This window comes from Rutilus rutilus, assembly GCF_951802725.1.
Source record: "Rutilus rutilus genome assembly, chromosome: 13".
Classification (NCBI taxonomy): domain Eukaryota; kingdom Metazoa; phylum Chordata; class Actinopteri; order Cypriniformes; family Leuciscidae; genus Rutilus; species Rutilus rutilus.
Genome location: NC_140218.1, coordinates 22,606,261 through 22,630,405, shown reverse-complemented (window position 1 = coordinate 22,630,405; position 24,145 = coordinate 22,606,261). Strand labels below are relative to the sequence as shown.

The window sequence follows — 24,145 nt, the reverse complement described above, 5'->3', positions numbered from 1 at the left end:
GCACACTTCATGTGGTTTTTATTTATGCACTTTTCAAGAGGAGTTACGGTTTGGTGCTTCGTGACTTTTTTTTTGTTGTTGTTTAAGCATTCAAGGCACCAATTACATGTGTTTTTGTTGTGGTGGTTGTTTAAAATTAACATAGCATCTAAAGTAGTGAGTTTTGAATACAATAAATGTGTATTAAATGAGCATTTAAGCAGAAAGAAGAGTAAATCTCATTCCATTTTCTCTGCAGTTTGTTTAGTGCTGATTGCAGTTGTCAACCTCAACCATTCTGTTATTTTGAGGAAAAAATATCTATTTAATATTTTGTATTTTAGGGGATTTTATAGTGCTAAATTATATTAATGGAATTATGATCCATTTATTACCTGTTAAATCACTTTGAGCATTGTCGTAAATAACGAATACTTTTGAGAACTGGCTTAAGTTTGGTCAGGGGTGGGGGTGACAAATTCACAAAATTTGTATGAAAAATGCATACAAATACTATTTAACTTTATATGAAATATATATTTTTCAAATATTTTTTTACTCTAAAACTGAGAAATCCATAAATCTAAAGTTGTGTTGAAAATTTTAGGTTGATATCTCAAAAAATGGCCTTTCAGTAAGTTTTTGTTTAGGTGTAGTACCAAACGTTTCCACTAGATGAAATTAGTTTCCAATGTGGTCATTTTTATGTGTTCATATAGCAAGTGCCAAAACCTTTACAAAGTTTCATACCATTCCTATGATTGCAATTGAACATTTTAGAACAGCACTAAAGAGTTAAGGGAAATGTGAGTTAAACAATTACAAACTAACATTTGGTCTCAAACTAGTTAGCCTCTTCTGAGTGACCACTAAATTAAGGCTACATTTGCAACCATGTTACTAATTCTGTCTTTATTATTTTGATGTTTATTTAAATTCATTAAGGTTTTACATTTTGGTAACAGGGCTGCAAAAATGTTCAAACCTGATTTAAATGAATAGGAATTGAAACTGCTCATATAGTAAATAGTTTGACCATCAAATAATTTCTAAAGGTTTTCAAAGAACATTTTAAAACAACCTATTTTTGTATAAAATAAATAGGCCGTCATTTTTGCGGATTCTTTTTTGAAAAACACTTTCTTCCTGACATGCTTCACGACAAGCCAAATTTGACACGTGAGCATCTTTGTCATATTTCTCTGTCACGAACTGTGCTAGCCATGATCTAATCAACCGAGCAGTTGCCGCCACTGTTTAATTTTCAGAAATGGGTCAGAAGATTTGGTTTAACTTCCGTCCTTTTCAGTGATGGAGTTAAGTATGGCTGTCGAAACTACACAGAGACTCGAGAATCTGTCAGAGACGTTAAAAGAGGTTAAACGTTTGGCTTCGCTCTGCCTGACAACAGGAAGTACACATTTTTTTCTTACACAGGATGTGGTTTCAGACATGCAAGTGTAAGAGGAAGAGGGGAGGGCTGGGAGAAGAGTGCACATTAAGTTTTTTGTCTTTTCTTTGAAAAGTTGGAACAGGTGCTTCTAAGATTTATGGTCTGATTTTTAATGTAATACTCTTTTATTCACCGGCTTTTCTATTTATAAGCACAAGATGCTATGAGAGAGGAAAAGATGGAACCTGAAGAGACGGAGGTTGATTCATCACCTTCCTGGTACGTCTTCTTTTTTTCACATATCATAAATAGTTGCTTAAACTAAACATTTAAGACGTTTTGGTGTCGAAATATCACTCTGATCAGATGTTGTACCCGATACATTCACTATAGTCTAATATCCGATTATTAACGACTTAACCGATAACATATTCATGTCTTTTCAGTGTCATTATACCACTTATTTGGTCATTTTTCAGGTCTCCTGTATCTAGAGAGAGACTCCTCACATGTGCCAACTTGTCAGATTTTGCAGGGGTAAGATTTGTTTCTGTCATAAATCTTATACAACAAATTTTGATGGACAGACCTTGTACTGTAGGTCTTGCTCCTTTGAGGGAGACCAATGTGTTATCTGTTGGTTTTCTGAGCAGAAGAAAAGAAAACAAGACCCAAGTAGTGATGCTGAGAATTCAGCCCGAATCTTGGAGGACTGTGTAAGTTGTCTATGATATAAGAAACAACATGTCTGTTGTAAAACGTTTTGAAATTGTCTTGTGGAATACTTGATGTTTGAATGTGACCATTTTGAGCATCTGTTGCAAAACAGCCGCGATATTTCCTGTTAGTCTGTCTTGAGGTGATCTAAAGATGATCTACTCAGAGGTTAAAGCTCCTCCTCTATTATTTTAAACTTAATCATTGATTATTTACGAGGAATCTAATGTGGTGAAAGTGGTCTGCCTGTTTGTGCTCTACAACGGAAGCTTGTTCAGACCGACCAGGTGACTCTATAACAATCCACTTTTTACTGGTCTATTACACAAGACATCTAGAGAAGATAGCACCCATTATTCATAGCCATTTTTTCATAGAATTGAAGGAAGGTTACAGTAAAAGAATGAAGCAACTTGTTCTCAGCTTCGTGTAAAAAGCTTACAGGGAAAAAAAGCTTTACAACTCAGTTTCCTGTCTCAATCCGCTACATGCACACGCTCTGAGTGAAAGTGGTTCAGTCTCATTTGATGTTGGCATTTGCATTTCTTCAACTATCGGCACTTTAAAAAAATCAACTCTCCTAAAACAGACTTAATGATCGATTAAAAAAAAAAAATGATCGGCTGTGGGAGCTGCGCAGGTGGAATTTAACATTTCTGTTTTAACCAATTAGCATCTAGGACCTGAACTATGTGTTTTCTAAATTGGGTCTGATCATATTCTGTGGTGGAAAAGGCCCAGTTTTTGTCTGGCTGAGGCTAATTGTATAGTTAGAATTGAATACATGCTAAAAATGCACTCAATATTTTACATGTTAGGAATGATTTGGCAAAATTACAGCTTTACTGGAAATGACGCACAATAAAAATATTTCTCATCTTCCCACATGAGTTCATGTTTCATATCAAGCTCTTCACTAACGTTGTCATCTCCTCGGTAACAAAATAAACACATTTTTGATAAAGCTTTATGTTCTTTGATAAACAATTAAATGTTGCCGTGGAAATTACATCATTTGTCTAAAGGTATTAAGATATTGATATAAAGAAAATAAATATGATTTTTCTTTTAGGTTATGCATTTTACGATTTATATTTTACTTTACAACTGAAGTCTGGGTGTGAGGCAAGGGTTAAACAGTGAAATCAAGCAAAAGCTAATTATAAAGGCTGTTAAAACAGTTTCCAAAACCAAGATAAATTAATGCCCGTAGCTGAAGAAACACCCACTCTGTTTGAATGCAAATGTCTGTCTCATTATTCTCTTACTGATACTGATGTATTTACTGATATTCGGAATAAACCATTTATATATACCGTATACGTTTACTGCTTTCATCTGATTGGTTGTGGTTATATGCTCGTGCTGACATTTGTGCTATGCTTCACGTCTCTTTCAGGAAGACGATGACTTTCCCATCAGTGACCACATGCAAGATTCTGAGGTACAGAAATTGATATGCATCTTTGTTCCTAGTACCCTTCTGCTGAATACATTAATGATCCATCAACCTTTATAGAAGTAAAAACATCACGATCAAAGTCTGAGAAATCTCAAATTTCATAGTTGATCTGTGCTGGTTAAATTCCTCAGTTTCAGTGAATATCTTGGTGATGCATGCTAGGCATTTCATGGTCAAACATGTACATTTTAACCTTTAACCCTCATTCTCTGCTGCTGGCCTCATATTAGGGTCCATGTAACAAAAGAGTCAAACCAGTAGACAAAAGTGCTTCAGTCACTGGTATCATAACACCGGTGAAGACCCCTGCACTGAAACGCTTGGGCCAGTCCATACAGGTGAGTTATGCACACATACCAGTCAGCTTTTTCTCATTCATCTTATTTAGCCAAAATCTTTCAATCTTTCATAGTTTAACTAACATCAACAATAACAGTGACAACTACATTTTTGTGGGTTTTGCTAGGTTTTTTTCAGGGCCTTGTGTGGAAGAGGATTAGGGCCAGGCAATAAAAAAAAAAAAAAAACATCTCGAGATTAAAGTCATTATAATGCGAGATTAAACTCGTTAACTTTCGAGAAAAAAAGTCGAAATACAATCTTGAGAATAAACTCATTAAATACTGAGAATTAAGTCGTTGTGTTTCGAGAAAAAACTCGTTAAATTTCGAGAAAAAAGTCGAAATACAATATTGAGAATAAACTCATTACATTTCGAGAATAAAGTCGTTGTGTTTCGAGAAAAAACTTGTTAAATTTCGAGAAAAAAGTCGAAATACAATATTGAGAATAAACTCATTACATTTCGAGAATAAAGTCGTTGCGTTTCGAGAAAAAACTCGTTAAATTTCGAGAAAAAAGTCGAAATACAATATTGAGAATAAACTCATTACATTTCGAGAATAAAGTCGTTGCGTTTCGAGAAAAAACTCGTTAAATTTCGAGAAAAAACTCGAAATACAATCTTGAGAATAAACTCATTAAATTTCGAGAATAAAGTCGTTGTGTTTCGAGAAAAAAAGTCAAAATGAAATGTAGAGAATAATGCATTGGATCAGTGTTCATTATAGCCTACTGATAGAGGACATGGCAGAGTTGGATCACTTAGTCAAGCTATATTTTAGACTTTCTTTCAGTAACAAAGAATAGAACATTCTTAGGTCGGCTAGGTCTTTTTAGAAGAAAAAATCAGTCCAATTTGCGCGATGTACTCGCTTTTGTCCAACATGAAATTCAACGAGGTTTCGTGGTTTCCCAGGATACCATAAGACGCATTATTAAACTTGTTGATCCTCAATGTGTGGAATTTCGACGAAGGAGAGTAGGCTACACTTGCGCTGGCCCAAATGCACTCATAGACAGCTATGATATACAGGCATATAGACAGCTATGATAAATTAAAACCGTACGGCATTGCCATTAATGGCTGTATAGATGGTTACAGTCGTTACATTCTGTGGATGGAGGCGTACACAACCAACAACGATTAATAATGCGTCTTATGGTATCCTGGGAAACCACGAAACCTCGATTAAGGCTAGGCTATGCAATGAACACTGATCGAATGCGTTATTCTCTACATTTAATTTCGACTTTTTTTCTCGAAACACAACGACTTTATTCTCGAAATTTAATGAGTTTATTCTCAAGATTGTATTTCGAGTTTTTTTCTCGAAATTTAACGATTTTTTTCTCGAAACACAACGACTTTATTCTCGATATTTAATGAGTTTATTCTCAAGATTGTATTTCGACTTTTTCTCTCGAAATTTAACGAGTTTAATCTCGAATTATAATGACTTTAATCTCGATATTTAATGACTTTATTCTCAAGATTGTATTTCGACTTTTTTTCTCGAAATGTAACGAGTTTAATCTCGAATTATAATGACTTTAATCTCGAGATGGTTTTATTTTTTTATTATTGCTTGGCCCTAATCCTCTTCCGTAGTCTTGCTAAGTGTTTGCATACATAATATATATTTAAATTGTGTATATATATACTGTGAAAAAGTCTTATGCACATTAGTTTTAAGCCAGTTATATCTTTTGCTGTAGTGTGTCAGTAGGAAATATAAGTTTACATATCTAAACATTCATTTTTTGTAATTGTGATAATTGTAATAATCCAGTGACATTGACAACAGCGGTATGATCTGATCTCACCATCATCGAGCTTCATGATTACATGAAGAAACAGAAAAAACTGAGACAGACTAAATCCAGAAGAACTGCCGCAACATCTCCAAGATGCTTGAAGAAACCTTCTTGCAAAGCTACCTGAAGAACTATGGGCAACAAAAGTTTTAAACGCAAAGGATGGTCACATCAAATATTGATTTGATTTAGTTCATAGAAGTTAATCGATCAATAAAATCTATTTATGACATTATTTTTTTTAAGCATCCTGACCTTACAGCATTTTTACACAAGTGCCTAAACCTTTTCACAGTACCATAGCTTTGCAGGAAGGTTTATTCAAGCGTCTCTGAGACGTTACCACAGTTCTTCTGTATTTATTCTTGTTTAAGTTTTTTCAGTTTCTTCATGTAGTCCCAGATAGACTCTATGATGGTGAGATCAGATCTCAGTGTGGATCATACCGGCTGTTGTCAGACGCCTTGTGCATCCAAAAATCTCACTGGATTATTACAGTTAATGGCAAAATGAATGTTTGGAAATGTAAACTTATATTTACTGACATACAACAGCAAAAGATATAAATAACTGTCTTAAAACCATTTTTTAGGGTGAAAATACTAGCGTGCCTAAGACTTTTGCACAGTACTGTGTATATATATATATAGCCTCATGTAGCCTACATAAATATATCAGTTTTTCTCACGCTCTCTCTCTCACATAAATATATAAATATTTGTGGGTTTTTTTGCTCAGCGTTCAATCAGTTTCCGAACAGAGGCCCGGCCGTTGCCCCCAATGCCAATAAGAACACGTCAGAAGGCCTCTTCTTTTCCGCGGCGGCGGAGCAGCCAGCTGTGGAGTGATACAGTGGACACTACGAGCCACGAGCTCAGTACCAAAGAGATCAAACGACAAGAGGTGTGATAAAACAGCTTGAATTAATGCCACAACACAACGAAATGTTTCGTACTCTAAATGTAGTTTTGCATGATGTAATTCAAGTCTTAATTCGTTCAACTTCTATTTAAAGTTACGTTCTCGTGATTGGGCTTTAATTACAAGATTCAAACTGGTAGTCATGTACCTTAATACCTTTTTAAAGAGCTTTCAGCTGCCCAACTACCGCACTACTTTAGTTGTGAAACAGGATGTGAGCTGGTATATGAGGCCATGTTCTCTATTTCAGTGTCAGAATTTCCTCTGAAAGACACTAGCTCTACCACACAGTAGCAGTTAGCACAGTCAAAACTGACTGGTAACTTGTGGCAGCAGCACAGTTATAAATGTGTGTGTGTTTGCGCTATCTTCTACAAGGCTTCATGAAAACTACCTGTACACTTTATAGCCTTCATTTATGTATGATTTAGCCTACCTTTTTATTTTCTTCACCTGCAGGTAATCTATGAGTTAACCCAGGGAGAGAAACAGCTCATTGAGGATCTAAGTCTAGTGAAAAAGGTTTGTCCAGAATTCAACAGGGTTATTTCTTCTGTCTTTATTGGATAGATTTTAATTTCAGCTGTCCTCGCAGGTGTACTATGAACCAATGCTGAAATTAGACATCTTGACAGAAAGTGAGCTGGGACAGATATTTGGAACCCTTGATTCTTTAATACCCCTTCATGAAGGTAAATGTCAGTGAACTCTTTGTAGGCGTTTCTTTGAAGTGTAATGATGCATTCACTACTATTTGCCTGTGCGATCAGATCTTTTAGCTCGTCTTGAAGGTCTTCGTGGAGCAGAGAAGACTGTGCAAGAGGTCGGCCCAACCATGTTGGATTGGGTCAGTCTTACATTAGACAGCCTAGATAATAACAAACCATTTTTTATAGTCCATATTTCATTCTTAAATCATTTTTTCATTCTTAAATCATTATTGACGCAGCTGCAATTTCACCCGAGTTCACCAACATAACTCAAAGAACACGTATGCTCTTGGCTCTCCTTTCATAGTTTCCCTGTCTGGAGGCGTACATCACCTACTGTTGCAACCAGGTTGGGGCAAAAGCTCTGCTCGATCAAAAGAAGCAAGACCGGCGGGTCGAGCATTTCTTGCGGCTGTGTCAGGAGTCATCCTTCAGCAGAAAGCTGGACCTGTGGAACTTTCTGGACTTGCCCCGCAGCAGACTGGTGAAATATCCTCTGCTGTTAAAGGAGATCCAGAAGACCACCCCACCTGACCATCCGGACGAGGAAGCGTTGCCACAGGCTGTGAGTTTAGATGCTTCCACATACAAACTAACAAGTCACTTGTTTTGTTCCTGAATGAATCAGTGTTTTGAACAAATCGGTTGAGTGATTGATTAAATGATTCACACTTAAAGCCAGTGGCTTGATTCTGAATAGCATACCAGCATATTCTTACTATATGCACCATCTAAATATATGGGAGAAAAGAAACGCTAGTATGCTACTTGAATTCAGCCGGTCGCTCGTTTGGTTCATCGAGTTATTGTACACTAAAACTGAAACTATGTTAGGGAATAAAATGGGGGGGAAAATTGGAATAAAAATAAATTTAAGCTAAATAGAAATATATATATTTAAAACTAATACTAATAAAAATGACAAGCACATTACAAAAAGTATAAAAGGCTAATTCACAATTTTAATAAATACTATAATAGTATATAAATAATAGTAAAATAACACTAGTTTAGTTTCTAAATGAATTAGTGTTTTTAGCGGGGCAGTAATTGATTTCTGAGAAACACCACTGATATTTGAAATCGACACCCAAACAAACACACCCCTCCCTACATTGCTCCGCCCCCAAAATACAGGCAGGCAATGACAGCTGGCGCATCACACAGCTCCAGCGATTATGGATGAATCAGATGTGATTCAACAACAACAACAGACGCATTCAACAGCGTATCTTTGTTCTGTGAAACAGCAAAAAACAAACTTTCTCACGTATTGATTAGAAACAAAGCAACATCGTGTCCATTTTCAGAATTTCCCGCAGTCTAATGTCTCTCTCTCCAGTGCTGGAAAGCTTTTCCAATATAAATGCAGATCCTGGCTCTTGCCTAATTCTTCTTCCAATTCTATTCCTCAGACCTTTTCCGCTTTGGTAAAATTTCAGGCATCTCTCTTTCTACAGCAGGGAACTACACTGCGACCTTTTGAAATGCCATTGCGACCAAAATTTTGAATGGGTCGCAAATCTATCACTGATTATTTTTGTACCTATGTTTTAGGCAATATGCTACGAATTACTATGAGCATTTATTAAAACAGAAATGTGTATTTTAAGAATACGTTTTATAACGTGCTCTGAGCTTTCAACACATCAGTTGGCTTCAGCCCCGCGACCGTTACTTAAAACATGTATCTGCGCGACTCGCGAGCTCTCTCTCTCTCACAAATACGGACGCGCGGGCGCACACAGAGAGAGAAGATAATTGTAAAATGAAAATTGACGGGCTATAGTTTAAATTTTGTTCTTGCTTGTTTTTTTTTTTCTGTCAAAATGTCGGAAAGCATATTGTATTATCCATCCGTGTTTTTAAAATTCGTTAAATGACGGACGTTTTACAACACAGCCCATTATATGTCGGATTCGTCAAACTTAGCCTACTTGATATTATTTTTAGAATACGTGATTCGTTACGCTATTATTGGACTCCTGTCTATTCATTGTCAACTGTTTTCTATAAATATGTTTGTATTGGCTAACATTTATGCAGCTAATGCCTGTCCTGTTTAAAATGCGCAATGTTCAAATGCAAAGACAGCACGTCACAAATAGAAGCTCTTTTCCCTGTGCTATTTAGTATCATATTTGGTTATATATTGGAATAATAAATTAAGTAGCCTATCTTGACCAGCACACATTATATGCAATTCAATGCAATATAATGCATGTGTGTCCTATGTGTGACATATTTTGCACACAGGTAAAGGTGCCCAACATAAGTCATTTCTAAAGTAAAAATAAATAAAAAATAAATAATAATGTTTCAATAATAATTGAAATATTATTATAAAAAATAAAAAATAATTTCCAAATGTTTTGGAAAATATCTCTTTATTTGATTATCAGTAAATTTGTTTTCTATACAGAGATATCAATATCGGCCATAACAGCAATATTAATATCGGTTATTATCGATATCGGCCACAATTTTCACATCGGTGCATCACTAGAGTTCAGGAGTCTGCCCATCTGTGCCAACCATAGCATGTTGAAATCCATTTGGCACTTTATTGTGTACTGTATTTTCTATTTCAGTAAATCTATCCCAACTAATGTTAAAGAGAACAAAAACAAGAAGGCATGTGGTTTAAAAGATGGCAAGTAAAAAAGCACATCTGTATGCAATACAGTTTCATTATTGTTCATTATTATCCAGAGCGGCTTACTATAAACAATTTGTGCGACCAAATCATGTTTTGCGCCAGTAACTGAAAAAGTTAGTAGCGCAAGTGCCACCAGTGGAAAAGGTTAGTGTAGTTCCCTGTACAGTCTTTCTACAAAAGAAAGACTCACTCTTTCTTCACCCTCTGTGTATAGGCCCTCTATTGCTGATTCTACATTGCTCTATTGCTCTACTCTACTCTATTGCTCTAAATCTACAAGAGTGCTTTTGTGCTCTGTAGATGATCCACTTAGTTTTTTGTCCTATTTACACAGCCAGGACTATGTACAAACACACCAAATTGGCACCATTGTGCCAGATCACGTGTGTGTGAAGCAGACCCTGCAAATGAGCGGGAATAACGCTAAGAAAGAGAGAGAGAACAGACAAATATTCACAAAATTGTTTGTTTAGGTGATTTAAATTTTCAACAGTGTTTCTCCGAAATAGCTTACTGCACCTTTAAGTGAATCGGATGAGCGTTTCAAATATTCACTCATATATACAGTCATTTTTTTCGCCAGCTACTAGTGTAACAATGCAACCAGCTGAAAGCGTCTGAAAAATATAACCATTAATGCACTTACTGTCAGTCTTTCAGCAATGCGCAAACACGGACAAGCGGAGTGATACAAACCGTGAAAAGGTCGACAGAGTTGTTGGACTGTATAGCAGTTACTCTTGGAATGCCAATCAAATTCAAAGACTAGAACTAAGTGTTGTATAATGCAGTTTATAAATGAAATGATCTAATTATTAATGCATTCTTTGATCTCTTGTTACCTCAGATGGAACTTATCCAAAGGATTATAACAGAAGTCAATCTTAAAACTGGGGAGGCTGAGTGTCAGTTTTACAGACGGGGTCTGAGCTACTCAGAGGACAGCCAGAGGGTTGCAGAAATACAGGCCTCTCGGTTTTTGTACTGTCACGGTGAACTGAAGAGTACTAAAGGACAGGTACCTCATACATTGTAATCTGTTTACAAAAGAACTTTTGAATTAACAAAGCAGGTCTAATAACTAAACACAACCCACACTTATATGCTAATCCTCCTTTCTCCTCTGTAGAAGCTGCACGTGTTCCTCTTTGAGCTGGTTTTGGTTTTGACTCGAGCAGTGGCGCAGGACAGGGAAGGACCGCTCATGTTCCAGGTGTATCGTCAGCCCCTCCCAGCTGCTCACCTCCATCTGGAGGACCTTCCCGATGGAGATCCAAGCAGTTCTGGATCCTTTCGTGGGGCCTTTACAGGCAATGATAAAGGTAAAGGCATTGCATCTTACACATCTTATTGTGTTTTTTTTTATTTTTTACTTTTACTCCATCAGAATGGTAGGAAACTTGGTGACCTTTGTCCCACTTGCTATATAAACAAAACAATGGGGACATGATTCGAAAAAGCTAAATGGTCTTAAAAAATAGCTTCTGTTCACTGTCAAAAGTGACCGCTATAGGAAAGGAATGGGAAATATGAAAAATATGAAAACAGAGCATTTTCTTGTCACAATCTTCAAATCTGCTACAGTGCAAAAAAAAAACTGGTATGTGAATGGGTGTGTACTTTTTCACTCTTGATGTTTTTGAGTTTAACCCTTCATTGTTGTGTTTTTTTTTTTTTTTGCACTGTAGACTGTGACAATTTGTGAGATAATATCAATAATTCAGCCATAATGCAGGAAAAAGCACACAGAAATTAAGGAGTTAAGCACTAAACCATCAATAGTGTAAAATAGACACACACACATACAGTTTACACACAGAAATGAACGGGTGGGACTGCAACAAAGCATATTTGGAGAATTTGTGAAATAAAATCCATAATTCATCCAAAATGCAGAACACATATACAATAATGAAGGGGTTACATTGTAAAATATCCAAAATGCAAAATTGTAACATCCAGAATGCACAATGTTCAGGTTTGACTGTAATCATAATGCAAAAAAACTTTAAAAATCTACATTTAAAAAAAATACTAAACTTTGAAAAAAAAAGTTTGATAATGATCAATGTCTTTGATAATATCTACATATATATCCAAATACAAAACCTAATAAAAGTAAGTAAATATGTCTAAAATGTTCTTATAAGCAACTACACTGCCCTATATATAGGCATTTAGTGGTCACAACATGATATTACATCATATATTTATATGTATGTAATGTTTATAATTGTTCCCACCAGTGGGCACTAACCTCCCTCTATTCATTGGATTTTAAATGTATTTGCTCTATTTGTAACTTAAATAGTGCACTAATGCTTAAAAATGTTTTTCTTTTCTAGAAATAATAATGGAAATAAATACATTATTTTTTTATTGAACAAATGGGTCTCAATATAGAGATATATATTGTTTATTACAATGAAATGCCCTCAAAATAAAAAATATTATGGAAGAAAAATATAGTTTGAGCTCAACTCAACAAGTGTGAGGCCCAAATGAACAGTACCAAAGGGTTATAAAATGAAATGTTTTTGATTTAGCATTGCTTTTATAATGCATGCAATGGATCGAAAGTTTGAATTGTTTATTCGTCTCTTTTATATATCCTTTTTATTTGAGATTGAAGACTTTCTGATTGCTTTTTCATTTCGTTCTAATTCCACATTTTCTGCTTCTGCCATCCCCAGTGAAGAACTGTTTCCGTGTGAGCACCACAGGCCGCTCCAAGTCTCAATCCCACAGCCTGCAGGCTAATGACTCCTTCAATAAGCAGCAATGGATTTCTTGTCTACGCCAAGCAATGGTCCAGTCACGGGACAGACAGGCTCTAAGCAGCCACTGCAAACCCTCCGAGCGTTTAAGCCCTGACCCGGCCCTCTATAACAACATCGCTGAACTGAACCTTAACTCTGATGTGGAGATGCCGGACACATAGGCCTGGGCTACCGGTGCTCCCTAGGTCACAAACACAGGATTTCACTTGTAATGTGATTGTGACGGTGACAGCCGACTTTCTCAGGACAAATGAAATCACGCAGTTGCTGTTTCACACCCTGTCTGGGAACTGCGAGAATAACGTCATGTAGCCATATTTGTATACTTCATATGTGAATGTTTGTTGGTGTCATGTATATTAGAGGGAATATTTTGTATTACATTTTTGCTTCTTGCTTCTTGAGAATTGTGAGAGATATCTGTTGAATATATGTGAACCATCTATCGGTTCCTCATTCCTTTAAATTGTGTTTGAATTGCGTATCATTCCTCTCCATCTGATCTGGTTAATAAACAACAACATAAGTGCAATCTGAACGGTAACTAATCTTATGTGTGGCCAGGCTTTTTGTCATTGTACTTTGGCACCATTTGGGCAAATAGTATTGCAAGTCTTTTATTGATATAACCTGAATGTAGCCGAAATGCTTATTTTGCCATTTCTCTTATTTAAAGGTACTCTGGGACATTATAAATGTTCCCATTTTCCTTTCAGTGCACAATGGTTACCGTTTTGTTTTCAATAAACTGACAACTTTCATAAATGTGGACCTATTTAGTTTTTAACAAAACAGTTAAGATTATTATCTAAATGCATTGTTACAGCATAGACTAGTGCTAATTGTCACACTTTTTACTCCAAAGTATATCACGGTAGGTTTATATTTTACAGTCAAATGCACATACCGTAAAGTATTTTTCTACATATCAATTTTATTTCCCAATAATGGGGCATGCTGTCATACTATATGGGGTAAGTTTGAATCTGGGATAAGTTTGAACCTTGGATCTGCTATAAATCTATGAATTATTATAGGCTTCTCAGTTAAATGAATCAGGAGGGCGACCCCTAGGTGATCTGTGATGGTAATACAGTTGGCCTGCCAATTATTTCTGTTCTATTATATTCTATTATGATTTTTCTTTCCGTGTTTTAACTGTTATACGGTAGGTGGCGCTATTACGCATTTTCTGAAAGAGTAGAGAATCTCTGGATCAAAAAATAAAGAAACAATCGATAAAAGCATTGCTTATGCACGTTGTAGTCTTTGGGAAAAAAAAGAATGCACGAAACTAGAATAAACCTTTTTTTAAGCAGAGGCTCTGATGTTTTAATGTTCCTTGATGTTTACTTTTAATGTTAATAAAGTTTTTTTTTTTTTTTTTGCATAAAAAAAAATATAGGCCTATATATATATTAGTAGAAAAACGAAAAGACATACCAATTTATGTATTTTATTATATATATTTTTTTGTATCAATTTAAAGATTTTAAAATCAGACATTCCTTCTCATGTACTCTCTTTTGTAATATTTTTGTTTATTTTCGACCCTCAATCTGACCCTCTGTCTGAAATGATCTGTTTTAAGTGGGAGACTCCTTTGAAGGGGTGGTTGATTATGATTTGACTTTTCTAACTTTAGTTAGTGTGTAATGTTGCTGTTTGAGCATAAACAACATCTGCAAAGTTACAACGCTCAAAGTTCAAAGCAAAGGGAGATATTTGCTTTTACAGAAATCGCTTAAGGACTACAACAAATGGCTGGTAGAGACTACACAACATTCCTCCCGGGTTAGTGACATCACCAACCCTAGAATTTACATAAACCCCGCCCCCGGAACACGATTTATAGATTATCAAGACAGAATATGCTAATCAATGACTAGAAGATAACTACACATAAGATACATAAATTCATCAACTAACCATTCAGAAATGTCCTGTTGCTCTACATGTTGTCACTTCTTCTTGAGTCTCTCCATCATTGTCTGAATCCGGTTTGAACATGAAAGGCTGAAAGTTTTTGAAATGTTCAGTGCATGTCTGTGTGAGTGCAAGCTCTTGAAGCTCCGCCCCCTGTGCCGGGAGCAGCAGCTCATTTGCATTTAAAGGAACAGACACAAGACGGTGCGTTTTTGCTCACCCTCAAAAAGTGACAACTTTAACATGCTATATAAAAATATCTGTGGGGTATTTTGAGCTAAAACTTCACACACACACACTCTGGGGACATCTTATTTTACATCTTGTGAAAAGGGCATTACACCACCCCTTTAAGGCTTGTCAGTAAACGGCCACTGTTATAATTGGCTGGCTAACCTATTGCACATGAAACAGTATCAAGCCCTCGCTATTGCAGTGAGTAAGCGTTTTGAGAACATTATCGATATAAAATAGACAAAGCATTTCCAGACAAAGCATTATAAAATCGTTCGCTCTGCGGTGTATCTGCTTTCAAATCCAATACAGCTGACTGCCTCCTCTGTCAAGAAAAGTTTCTCTGCAAACTCTCCATTACACATGTGCCTCGTTTACATTTGATCCACTTGATCAAGTCTCTACAGAAATGCGCAGATGAACTGTTTAATAAAGGGGCATCTGTATCCTGTGGGTATCTGCAGGTTGGAGTAATGGGCATGACAAAAGTTTGGGACGTGGAGAACGGTCTTTATTATTGGTTGCAAAAGCTGTCTATCAGGGTGTGGGCTAGGGTTAGGGTTAGGGGTTAGTTTCTGTTGTAGCAATTCACCTTTCAATCCGACCCGCAGCTGTAGCCTATCTATCATGTAGCCTACTGCCTCAGTGTTATAATGGCTGGGTTCTATTTGCTTTTGACGTGACGCCTTCATCCAGTGTAGACAGTGTCAAGCCCGTTAGCAACTGAACGCCAGTTGAAAACTATTCAATGTCTTGCTCTGGAGACAGGCATATGCAAATCTGTATTTGCCCATGTGACGTCACAAATCCCACACTATCCAAACGAGACGTTTTTAGAGCTTGATTTAATAAATGCTTTGTTTAGAATGATGAGAATTCGGGATGTTTTAAATACTTAAATGTTAAAAGATCAAGGCAAATTTGATTTCTCATGTCATGCCTCCTTTAATTATTTTTTTTTTTTTTTGCAAAGAAAGATATATTTAACAAAAATAAAATATTGAGTTGAATAGATAAAGCTAAATTTTATGCATACATAAAAATACAAAATCACTGCTAGAGAAAATGCAAATAGGTGTAATTTACTTTTGACTCGGACCTAAACAAATATTGTGATTTTCACAACTTTCCAGTGACAACTAGCCACTTCGTACACTAATATAGTAATTAAGACTATTAGGGGGAGAACAGGTATGCTTGTAACATGGGGAGAGTTGTAACACCACCAATTCCACCAATCAGGGATAGGCTAGGAGTCATATGATTTACCCACTTCCTGCTTTTGGAGATAGGTATTGGAGAGAATGGCTGGAAATGCACATGCACATTTACTTTATTTTATAAAGTAAAAAAATATATTTTGTGGTAAGAATGTAATTTTTTTGGTCAAAACTATATTTTCTTTGGTACTTAAACTTTTACATATAAAATCATTTAATTTATATTAGATTTAATTGTAGTTTCTCCTCCTAATTTCAAACCATTATGCTAATATGGCTAGCTAAACAATGGCTGACATGGATGGGGTGTTGAAAAAAAATAAATTTGGGTGAACTGTCGCTTTAACAACATTCGTTTGTAACCATTGTGAAAGATTGAGAATTTTCACACATAGACACAAACCTGGTAGTGGGGTAGATTGTAACAAAGGCACACCATGTATTTGACATCAACTCATAAGGGCTGTGATATTCTTACAGAGGTTTGAATGGGTGCCTTTTATAGTAATCAAAAGTGGGTACTTTGTATAAAAGTTTGAGCACTCTAGCTAAAAAATTACAAAGAGTTACAAATGCTGAAGAAAAAAGTGTTACAACCTGGTCTCCCCCTACTCTTTATAAACTTTGAAACTGGCATGCTTTCCAGATTTTTTCTTTTAAACGTGCTTCAGTTTAATATAGTGACTGTGAGTTGCGTGTAAATGCTACTCTGAGTGTCAAAGCTGTTCTTAAGCAAAGGAGAAGACATGGCTAATTATAGAAGGTCCTACAGAGAGAGAGAGAGGAAAGATTAGCCATGATTAAAGCTTGTTCACAAACACAGCGACAGGACAGACAGGTGAACAGCGGCTGTAATGAGAGGACAATAACGTTTAAATGCTTTAAAACTGGGCTTGATGTTTAGACCGAAACACTGGCGCTCACTGACCATCAATCCAAAAAAAAAAACAATAGCTGAGACGATACTGGGTTTCTAAGGGTGAGTACACGAAATGTTTGTGTGATCGTTTTATGTAATTAATGCAAAATCATTTAATGAGAAATATACCTTTTAAAAAATAATACATTTTATGAATGGTTATGCTATTTTAATGTTTCTAAAAATTATAGCCAAGCATTGAAACACTGCTGAATTCTCTATAGCCAAGTGAATGATCATCTCTCTTTATATATATATATATATATATAAAATAGTTCTTGTCAATAATTTATTAATCAGTCAAAATAGATGACGTTGCAGGCATTTTTTTGAGACGTAAAAAAAAAATTGTCTTGACTGAACTTAAAATGTCAAGTTCCCATCACTGCAAAACTGACATGCTGTCAAACAATGTGACCATATTAAAATTTCATGTTCCAGTGCATGCTGGGAAGAGGACTGAATCAAAAAACAATTTTTTCAGCAATATTTACTATCTTAAGAATGATTTGTTTTATGATGTAGACTCTTTCCATTTTGATTTAACACACGGCACACTGTGACAATCAGTATAGCCGCTTAAAACACTTAGTAAACAATGTATTCAAAATAGTTTTCATTATTCGTCATTTCATTCACAGGTTCCTTGGTGAGGTTGCGTGGCATGAAGACGTAGTAATGCCAAGAGCTGAATCCACTGCAATGGATAACTCGTGTCAGGCCTTGTGCCGCACCTTAGTGTCTCAAAACGGCCTTCAGCCACAGAACGTTGACATTTCACAGTCTGTACTATACACGTCCATCATGGGACTTCTGCTGGTGACGGACAAAGAGGTGAGAGACTGTGCTGTGCCATTGACACAATCTGTCTTATTAGTGTGTTTGACACCTGGCACGTATTATATATAGACCTATCCTGTCAACACATGTTGGGAACCAAAGGCTTAATAATTCATATAAAAAAAGATGTGTTTCGGCACCTGTAAAGGTGCTCACCTCCGTTTCTCCAGTGAGTTAAGTATATCTGGTCTTAACCTCAGTGTCATATGTGATAGTGTCTTCCCTCCCTTTTTTTAATTGGATCAGAGATCTATAAATGGACACTCAATCACTGTATAGGAGGGACGGTAAATGACAAACCAGTCACCGCTTGTGATGTAATTGAGGAAGTCACCCTGACAGTCATTTGCTGTCACTTTTTTATCCCACAGAGAGAGCTGCAACTGGGAAATGGACAAGTTGGATTGCGTAACGTTGGAAATACTGTATGTTCTAATTAACAAATATGACGTAATGCTTATGTTTCAAAGAAAAATGGTCTTGTTTTCCATGCATATTCACACATTATCTTTTGTTTTAAGTGTTTCCTCAATGCCATCGTGCAGTGTCTCTCCCACACTCGTAGTCTTCGGGACTACTGTCTGATGAAAGCATTTCTTCAGGACAAGCACTCCAACCAAGAACCTGTGCTTATGAATGGTAGGAACACTTCAGCTGTCATTTAAACATTATGTTTTGGGGTGTAGTGGTACAGAAATTCTAAATTTGAGTGCCATGGTTTAGGTTAGGGGTAGCATGATTATAAGAACACAAATGTATTTACACTCACCTAAAGGATTATTAGGGACACCTGTTCAATTTCTCATTAATGCAATTATCTAATCAACCAATCACATGGCAGTTGTTTCAATGCATTTAGGGGTGTGCTCCTGGTCAAGACAATCTCCTGAACTCCAAACTGAATGTCAGAATGGGAAAGAAAGGTGATTTAAGCAATTTTGAGCGTGGCATGGTTGTTGGTGCCAGACGGGCCGGTCTGAGTATTTCACAATCTGCTCAGTTACTGGGATTTTCACGCACAACCATTTCTAGGGTTTACAAAGAATGGTGTGAAAAGGGAAAAACATCCAGTATGCGGCAGTCCTGTGGGCGAAAATGCCTTGTTGATGCTAGAGGTCAGAGGAGAATGGGCTGACTGATTCAAGCTGATAGAAGAGCAACTTTGACTGAAATAACCACTCTTTACAACCGAGGTATGCAGCAAAGCATTTGTGAAGCCACAACACGCACAACCTTGAAGCGGATGGGCTACAACAGCAGAAGACCCCACCGGGTACCACTCATCTCCACTACAAATAGGAAAAAGAGGCTACAATTTGCACGAGCTCACCAAAATTGGACAGTTGAAGACTGGAAAAATGTTGCCTGATCTGATGAGTCTCGATTTCTGTTGAGACATTCAGATGGTAGAGTCAGAATTTGGCGTAAACAGAATGAGAACATGGATCCATCATGCCTTGTTACCACTGTGCAGGCTGGTGGTGGTGGTGTAATGGTGTGGGGGATGTTTTCTTGGCACACTTTAGGCCCCTTAGTGCCAATTGGGCATCGTTTAAATGCCACGGCCTACCTGAGCATTGTTTCTGACCATGTCCATCCCTTTATGACCACCATGTACCCATCCTCTGATGGCTACTTCCAGCAGGATAATGCACCATGTCACAAAGCTCGAATCATTTCAAATTGGTTTCTTGAACATGACAATGAGTTCACTGTACTAAAATGGCCCCCACAGTCACCAGATCTCAACCCAATAGAGCATCTTTGGGATGTGGTGGAACGGGAGCTTCATGCCCTGGATGTGCATCCCACAAATCTCCATCAACTGCAAGATGCTATCCTATCAATATGGGCCAACATTTCTAAAGAATGCTTTCAGCACCTTGTTGAATCAATGCCACGTAGAATTAAGGCAGTTCTGAAGGCGAAAGGGGGTCAAACACAGTATTAGTATGGTGTTCCTAATAATCCTTTAGGTGAGTGTATTTATTATTGTAATTTATTTTTTTATGGTTGTATTTATTTATTACATTTTAATTTATTAATTTTTTTGTATCAATTTAAAGATTTTAAAATCAGACGTTCCTTCTAAGGCACTCTCTTTTTAATATTTTTGTTTGTGATTTACTCATAGAATTCTCTAAAGTTTTGGCTGGCCTGTGGGAATGTGATGGTGGGGAAACCACTGTGAATCCTGGGAAGTTTTATCGTGTCTTTAAAGAGTCTGTGCCTTATTTCAGTGGCTATAGGTATGTTCAATCCTAATTACCCTCTTACACTCTCTGAAAAACAAAATTTAAAATATGTGTTAGTGTATTAGCATTTGTCGATAATATCAGCAGTTGTTATGTAGTGTATATAATATATAATCCCATTTCTTTCTCTCACACAGTCAACAAGATGCTCAGGAGTTCTTGCGGTTCCTCCTGGACAGGCTACATACAGAAATTAACCGTCGCCCGTCCAAACGTCCCGCAGTTATTCAAATGAAGGAATCAACATACCCACGATTCAGGTACGCCATGAAGAGACAGATCCTGTGAGGAACAGACTGAGCTGGAGGCATTCAGATCCTCTAAATACCTCATTCTCTCCTGCAGGATTTCAGAGGAGGCCTTTGCAATGTGGCAGAGGCATCTTGACCGGGATGACAGTAAAATTGTTGGTAAGTAGCAGTGCTGTTAATATAATGAGGTATGTTTTTGGTTCTTTAATAATTTTAAGTGCCATCTGGAGGGCATTGCAGCTGTACATCTCTGTGCAATCAACAGTAAAACTGACTTAATGTTTAAATATTTTGTTTGAATAAATCATACACTTTTTACTTCACTGATGACATAACTTATGCTTAACTGAACATTTTTACAAAAACATTTGACACATCTTGCTTATTAGCTAAATGTGTAAACCGAACAATTAGACATTAGACTATTATAATTTGTCATTTACTACATGCTGTATTCAACTTCAGGCACCTCACATATTATTATTATTAACATAATCATTATGTATATTTTTTGTTTTGTTTTTATTGTTTAATGATTATTTGGTTAAAGTCTGCATGAAATGGAAGTTGCGAAAGTCTTTTATAGTGTGGTATCTGCTGTAAAAAAAAAAATATATATATATTGATATGTTGTGCTATGTTTGCATGCTTGTATCTCTTTTCATTTCTGTCCATCCTAAACATTCTTCCCTTGTCACAGATTTGTTCTCTGGTCAGCTGCGCAGTTCCTTGCACTGTTCAGTCTGTTCCCATTACTCCAACACCTTTGACGTGTTTTGTGACCTGTCACTCCCCATCCCAAAGGTAACAATCTCAAGCCCTGTCCTCACCTTCTGGTGTTGTGTGGATGATGTGTCATTCTTTTGTGTGTGTGTGTGTTGCAGAAGAGTGATTATGGGCGAACTGTCACTCTGAAAGATTGTCTAGACCTCTTTTCACAAGAGGAAAAACTTGATAAAGAAAACTCACCGGTAAGTGAAAAGCATGGCTAGTTTTCTTGCGTTGAAAATTGTATTTTATGCTGATACGTGTTGATTTGTATGTGTCTTAGATGTGTGAGCGGTGTAGCCGTCGCACTGAGAGCACAAAAAGACTGACCATCCAAAGGTTTCCTAGAATCCTGGTTATACGTATCCTTTTCAGTTAGTGCTGAGTTAAAAGGAAAGTTGACATTTCTGTCATCATTTACTCACTCTCATGCCGTCCCTGATGTATATGGCTTTCTTCAGATAAACACTAAGGTTTTTAGAAAAATAATCAAACTCTGTGAGTCCATATAATGTAAAAATGGTTGAATAGGCGACCGTGACAGTAATCCATACGACCCTTGCGGATCAATCAATGTCTTCTGAAGCGAAACAATTGGTGTGTGTAATATTTGTACCTTTTTTAACTATAAAAAGCTTAGAAGTGGCGGTTCTCTGTTCTTCCGCACTTACGTCATGTGTCACACAACATCCCTCTCATGATTGTTACAGTAGGCCGGAAGCAACTATTAATAGTTTCAAAAGTGAAAAATATTATAATAATTTTTCTTACACACACCTTTTGTTTGCTTTAGAAGACATTGATTCATCACTGGGGTTGCTGTGTGTGTTTTTTTCAAGCATCAACCGAGCGACACCCATTCAATGGCATTATATGGATTTACAGAGATGGATTATTTTCCTAAAAATCATATACATCTGGGATGACATGAGGTTGAGTAAATGATGAGAGATTTTTCATTTTTGGGTGAACTATCCATTTAATCAGAGTACATGCTTTATAAAAGAGACTTTTGACTTAACCTACCATCTCAGACTTAAATCGATTCACCATGTCAAGGTACTCAATCTCCAAAAGCACAGTGTCCGTTTCCTTCCCGCTGACCGGGCTGGATTTGGGGCCATTTGGACCTGTTGACTGTGGTGAGAACAAGAATGAGTATAATGTACTAACTTTATACATGATAAAGTTTGAATATTGTTATGTTTAGTGGTGTATGCAATATGACTGAATGTTTGTTTTCAGGTCCAGTGCTGTATGATCTGTATGCAGTGTGCAATCATTCGGGAACAGTAAATATGGGTCACTACACAGCCGCGTGTCGAGAGGAGGAGGGCTGGTGCTACTATAATGACTCGTGGTGGGTGCAGTTTTTGCTCTGACCTTTTCTATACAATAAAACAATGGTATTTAAAGGGCAATTCACAATACTGATAGAACTGAAAGAAGAAATTCTCTCACAAAACAAGAATAGTCATTTGCTCCTATTAGAGATGATATAGAACATTTTTATTTCTTTGTTCAATGACATTCAGGTTTTTTTTATCGTAAAAATTAATTAATAGTTATTTTGATTCATTGACCCGAAGACAATGTTCTGTTCTTTTCACAGCGTTGATGCAATATCAGAGGATAAGCTTCAGTCCAATCAGGCATATGTTCTCTTTTATGAGCTCAAAATGTGCAATATCACCAGAAAATGAGGGCAGAGAATGTATGTTGTTATGAGAGACTTCAATGATTATTTGGCAAACTTCCACTGGCAACAAAGTTGCACTGTGATACGTGTTGAAAGCTAATGAGCAAGTGTGGTCATTTCACTTCATTGTTAAATTTCATTATTAAAGCCATGTTATTGAGGTATTCTTTTTTTACTACTGTAATTATTGTTTGTATTAACTTAATGCACATTCTTTTAGATAAAAATGTATGTTATAAAAAAAAATCTGTAGATGTGTTAGGAATTGTTTGCATCAAAATTGTTTTTGTTTTACTTTTCTTGCATGTTCTTATTCTGCAATTAAAACCTGAATTGTTGTTTAATTAGGAATGTAAAAGCAGGGCTAAACTAAACAGGGGTAATTAATAGTATTGGATAATATAAAACCTTTGTCTGCCTGTGTGAGCACATGACTGTACTTTATGTCTGGCTTTACATATATGAAGACTTCCATCATTTTAAAGTTTTCATGCTTCTCTCTTGGAATGACATGTAAAGTACTGTGCCATAAATGAATGCCCAATTCCTTCAATTTAAGCCTGGCGTAGAGGTGACCGTAGCGTCACCCGTAGCGTGCGCGTGCGCGCGCGCGCGTGTGTGTGTACATCTGTTTTTCTATCCCGGTGGGGACTTTAACCTGAATGCACACAGACTCATGGGGACTCGTGTCACAGTGGGGACCTAAACTGAGCCTGAGATGTAAATCATACAGAATTAGTTTTTTTGGAAATGTAAAAATGCAGAAAGTTTTCTGTGATGGGTAGGTTTAGGGGTAGGGTTAGTGTAAGGAGATAGAATATACAGTTTGTACAGTATAAAAAACATTAAGTCTATGGAGAGTCCCCACAAAGATAGTGAACCAGACATGTGTGTGTGTGTGTGTGTGTGTGTGTGTGTGTGTGTGTGTGTGTTATACATGTGTAAAAACCGCTAATATTTGTTTTAGTTTAAATGTAGAAGAATTAGTATAGGGAGTATTTTACTGCAGGCCACCCACATAATTTAATAAATAAATATTTAATACATCTGTCTCCAGTTCACTTATTTTAATTCACTGTGGTACTGCATTAAAGAAATCTGAGTTTCAAATATATGATTGATTTTACAATAATAAAATTATACACCCACACACACACACACGTGGGTTGGGTTTTCATGTGGGGACTTTAGACATTTTGTCCCCACAACATAGCGTTTAGGACCACAAACAAACACACTCATGTTTACTTACACT

General features: G+C 36.6%; 2 protein-coding genes across 3 annotated transcripts; both read left to right on the top strand.

The window, feature by feature from the left end:
- Positions 1-1,132: 1,132 nt before the first annotated feature.
- On the top strand, positions 1,133-14,096 carry arhgef3l (Rho guanine nucleotide exchange factor (GEF) 3, like). The gene is made up of 13 exons (XM_084428354.1): positions 1,133-1,651; positions 1,852-1,909; positions 2,026-2,088; positions 3,489-3,533; positions 3,782-3,889; positions 6,447-6,611; positions 7,089-7,151; positions 7,225-7,321; positions 7,400-7,476; positions 7,647-7,904; positions 10,846-11,016; positions 11,128-11,320; positions 12,692-14,096. Exons 1-13 carry the CDS (start codon positions 1,596-1,598, stop codon positions 12,937-12,939), a joined length of 1,602 nt encoding a protein of 533 aa, XP_084284480.1. The 5' UTR covers positions 1,133-1,595; the 3' UTR covers positions 12,940-14,096.
- Positions 14,097-16,956: 2,860 nt separating this feature from the next.
- usp21 (ubiquitin specific peptidase 21) lies at positions 16,957-23,930 on the top strand. Of its 2 annotated transcripts, none has more exons than XR_014629704.1 (13): positions 16,957-17,137; positions 17,719-17,911; positions 18,289-18,342; positions 18,439-18,556; positions 20,052-20,166; positions 20,310-20,432; positions 20,518-20,582; positions 21,124-21,227; positions 21,308-21,394; positions 21,475-21,553; positions 22,226-22,356; positions 22,437-22,551; positions 22,804-23,441. XR_014629704.1 is itself a non-coding variant. In XM_084429348.1 (13 exons), the coding sequence occupies exons 2-13, from the start codon at positions 17,756-17,758 to the stop codon at positions 22,892-22,894; spliced, it is 1,215 nt and encodes a 404-aa protein (XP_084285474.1). In that variant the 5' UTR covers positions 16,957-17,137; positions 17,719-17,755; the 3' UTR covers positions 22,895-23,930. The 2 variants fall into 2 exon arrangements, 1 of the variants encoding a protein (XP_084285474.1); XM_084429348.1 differs by having other exon boundaries at positions 22,226-22,333; positions 22,804-23,930.
- The last annotated feature ends 215 nt before the right edge of the window (positions 23,931-24,145 follow it).

Excerpts from the sequence above, each read along its gene's own strand:
- arhgef3l (XM_084428354.1), top strand. The coding sequence starts at position 1,596 with ATGAGAGAGGAAAAGATGGAACCTGAAGAGACGGAGGTTGATTCATCA. Across the intron at positions 1,652-1,851 it reads GTTGATTCATCACCTTCCTG|GTCTCCTGTATCTAGAGAGA; the intron begins GTACGTCTTCTT and ends GTCATTTTTCAG. Across the intron at positions 3,534-3,781 it reads ACCACATGCAAGATTCTGAG|GGTCCATGTAACAAAAGAGT; the intron begins GTACAGAAATTG and ends GCCTCATATTAG.
- usp21 (XM_084429348.1), top strand. The coding sequence starts at position 17,756 with ATGCCAAGAGCTGAATCCACTGCAATGGATAACTCGTGTCAGGCCTTG. Across the intron at positions 18,343-18,438 it reads TGCGTAACGTTGGAAATACT|TGTTTCCTCAATGCCATCGT; the intron begins GTATGTTCTAAT and ends TTTTGTTTTAAG. Across the intron at positions 20,167-20,309 it reads CCTTATTTCAGTGGCTATAG|TCAACAAGATGCTCAGGAGT; the intron begins GTATGTTCAATC and ends TCTCTCACACAG.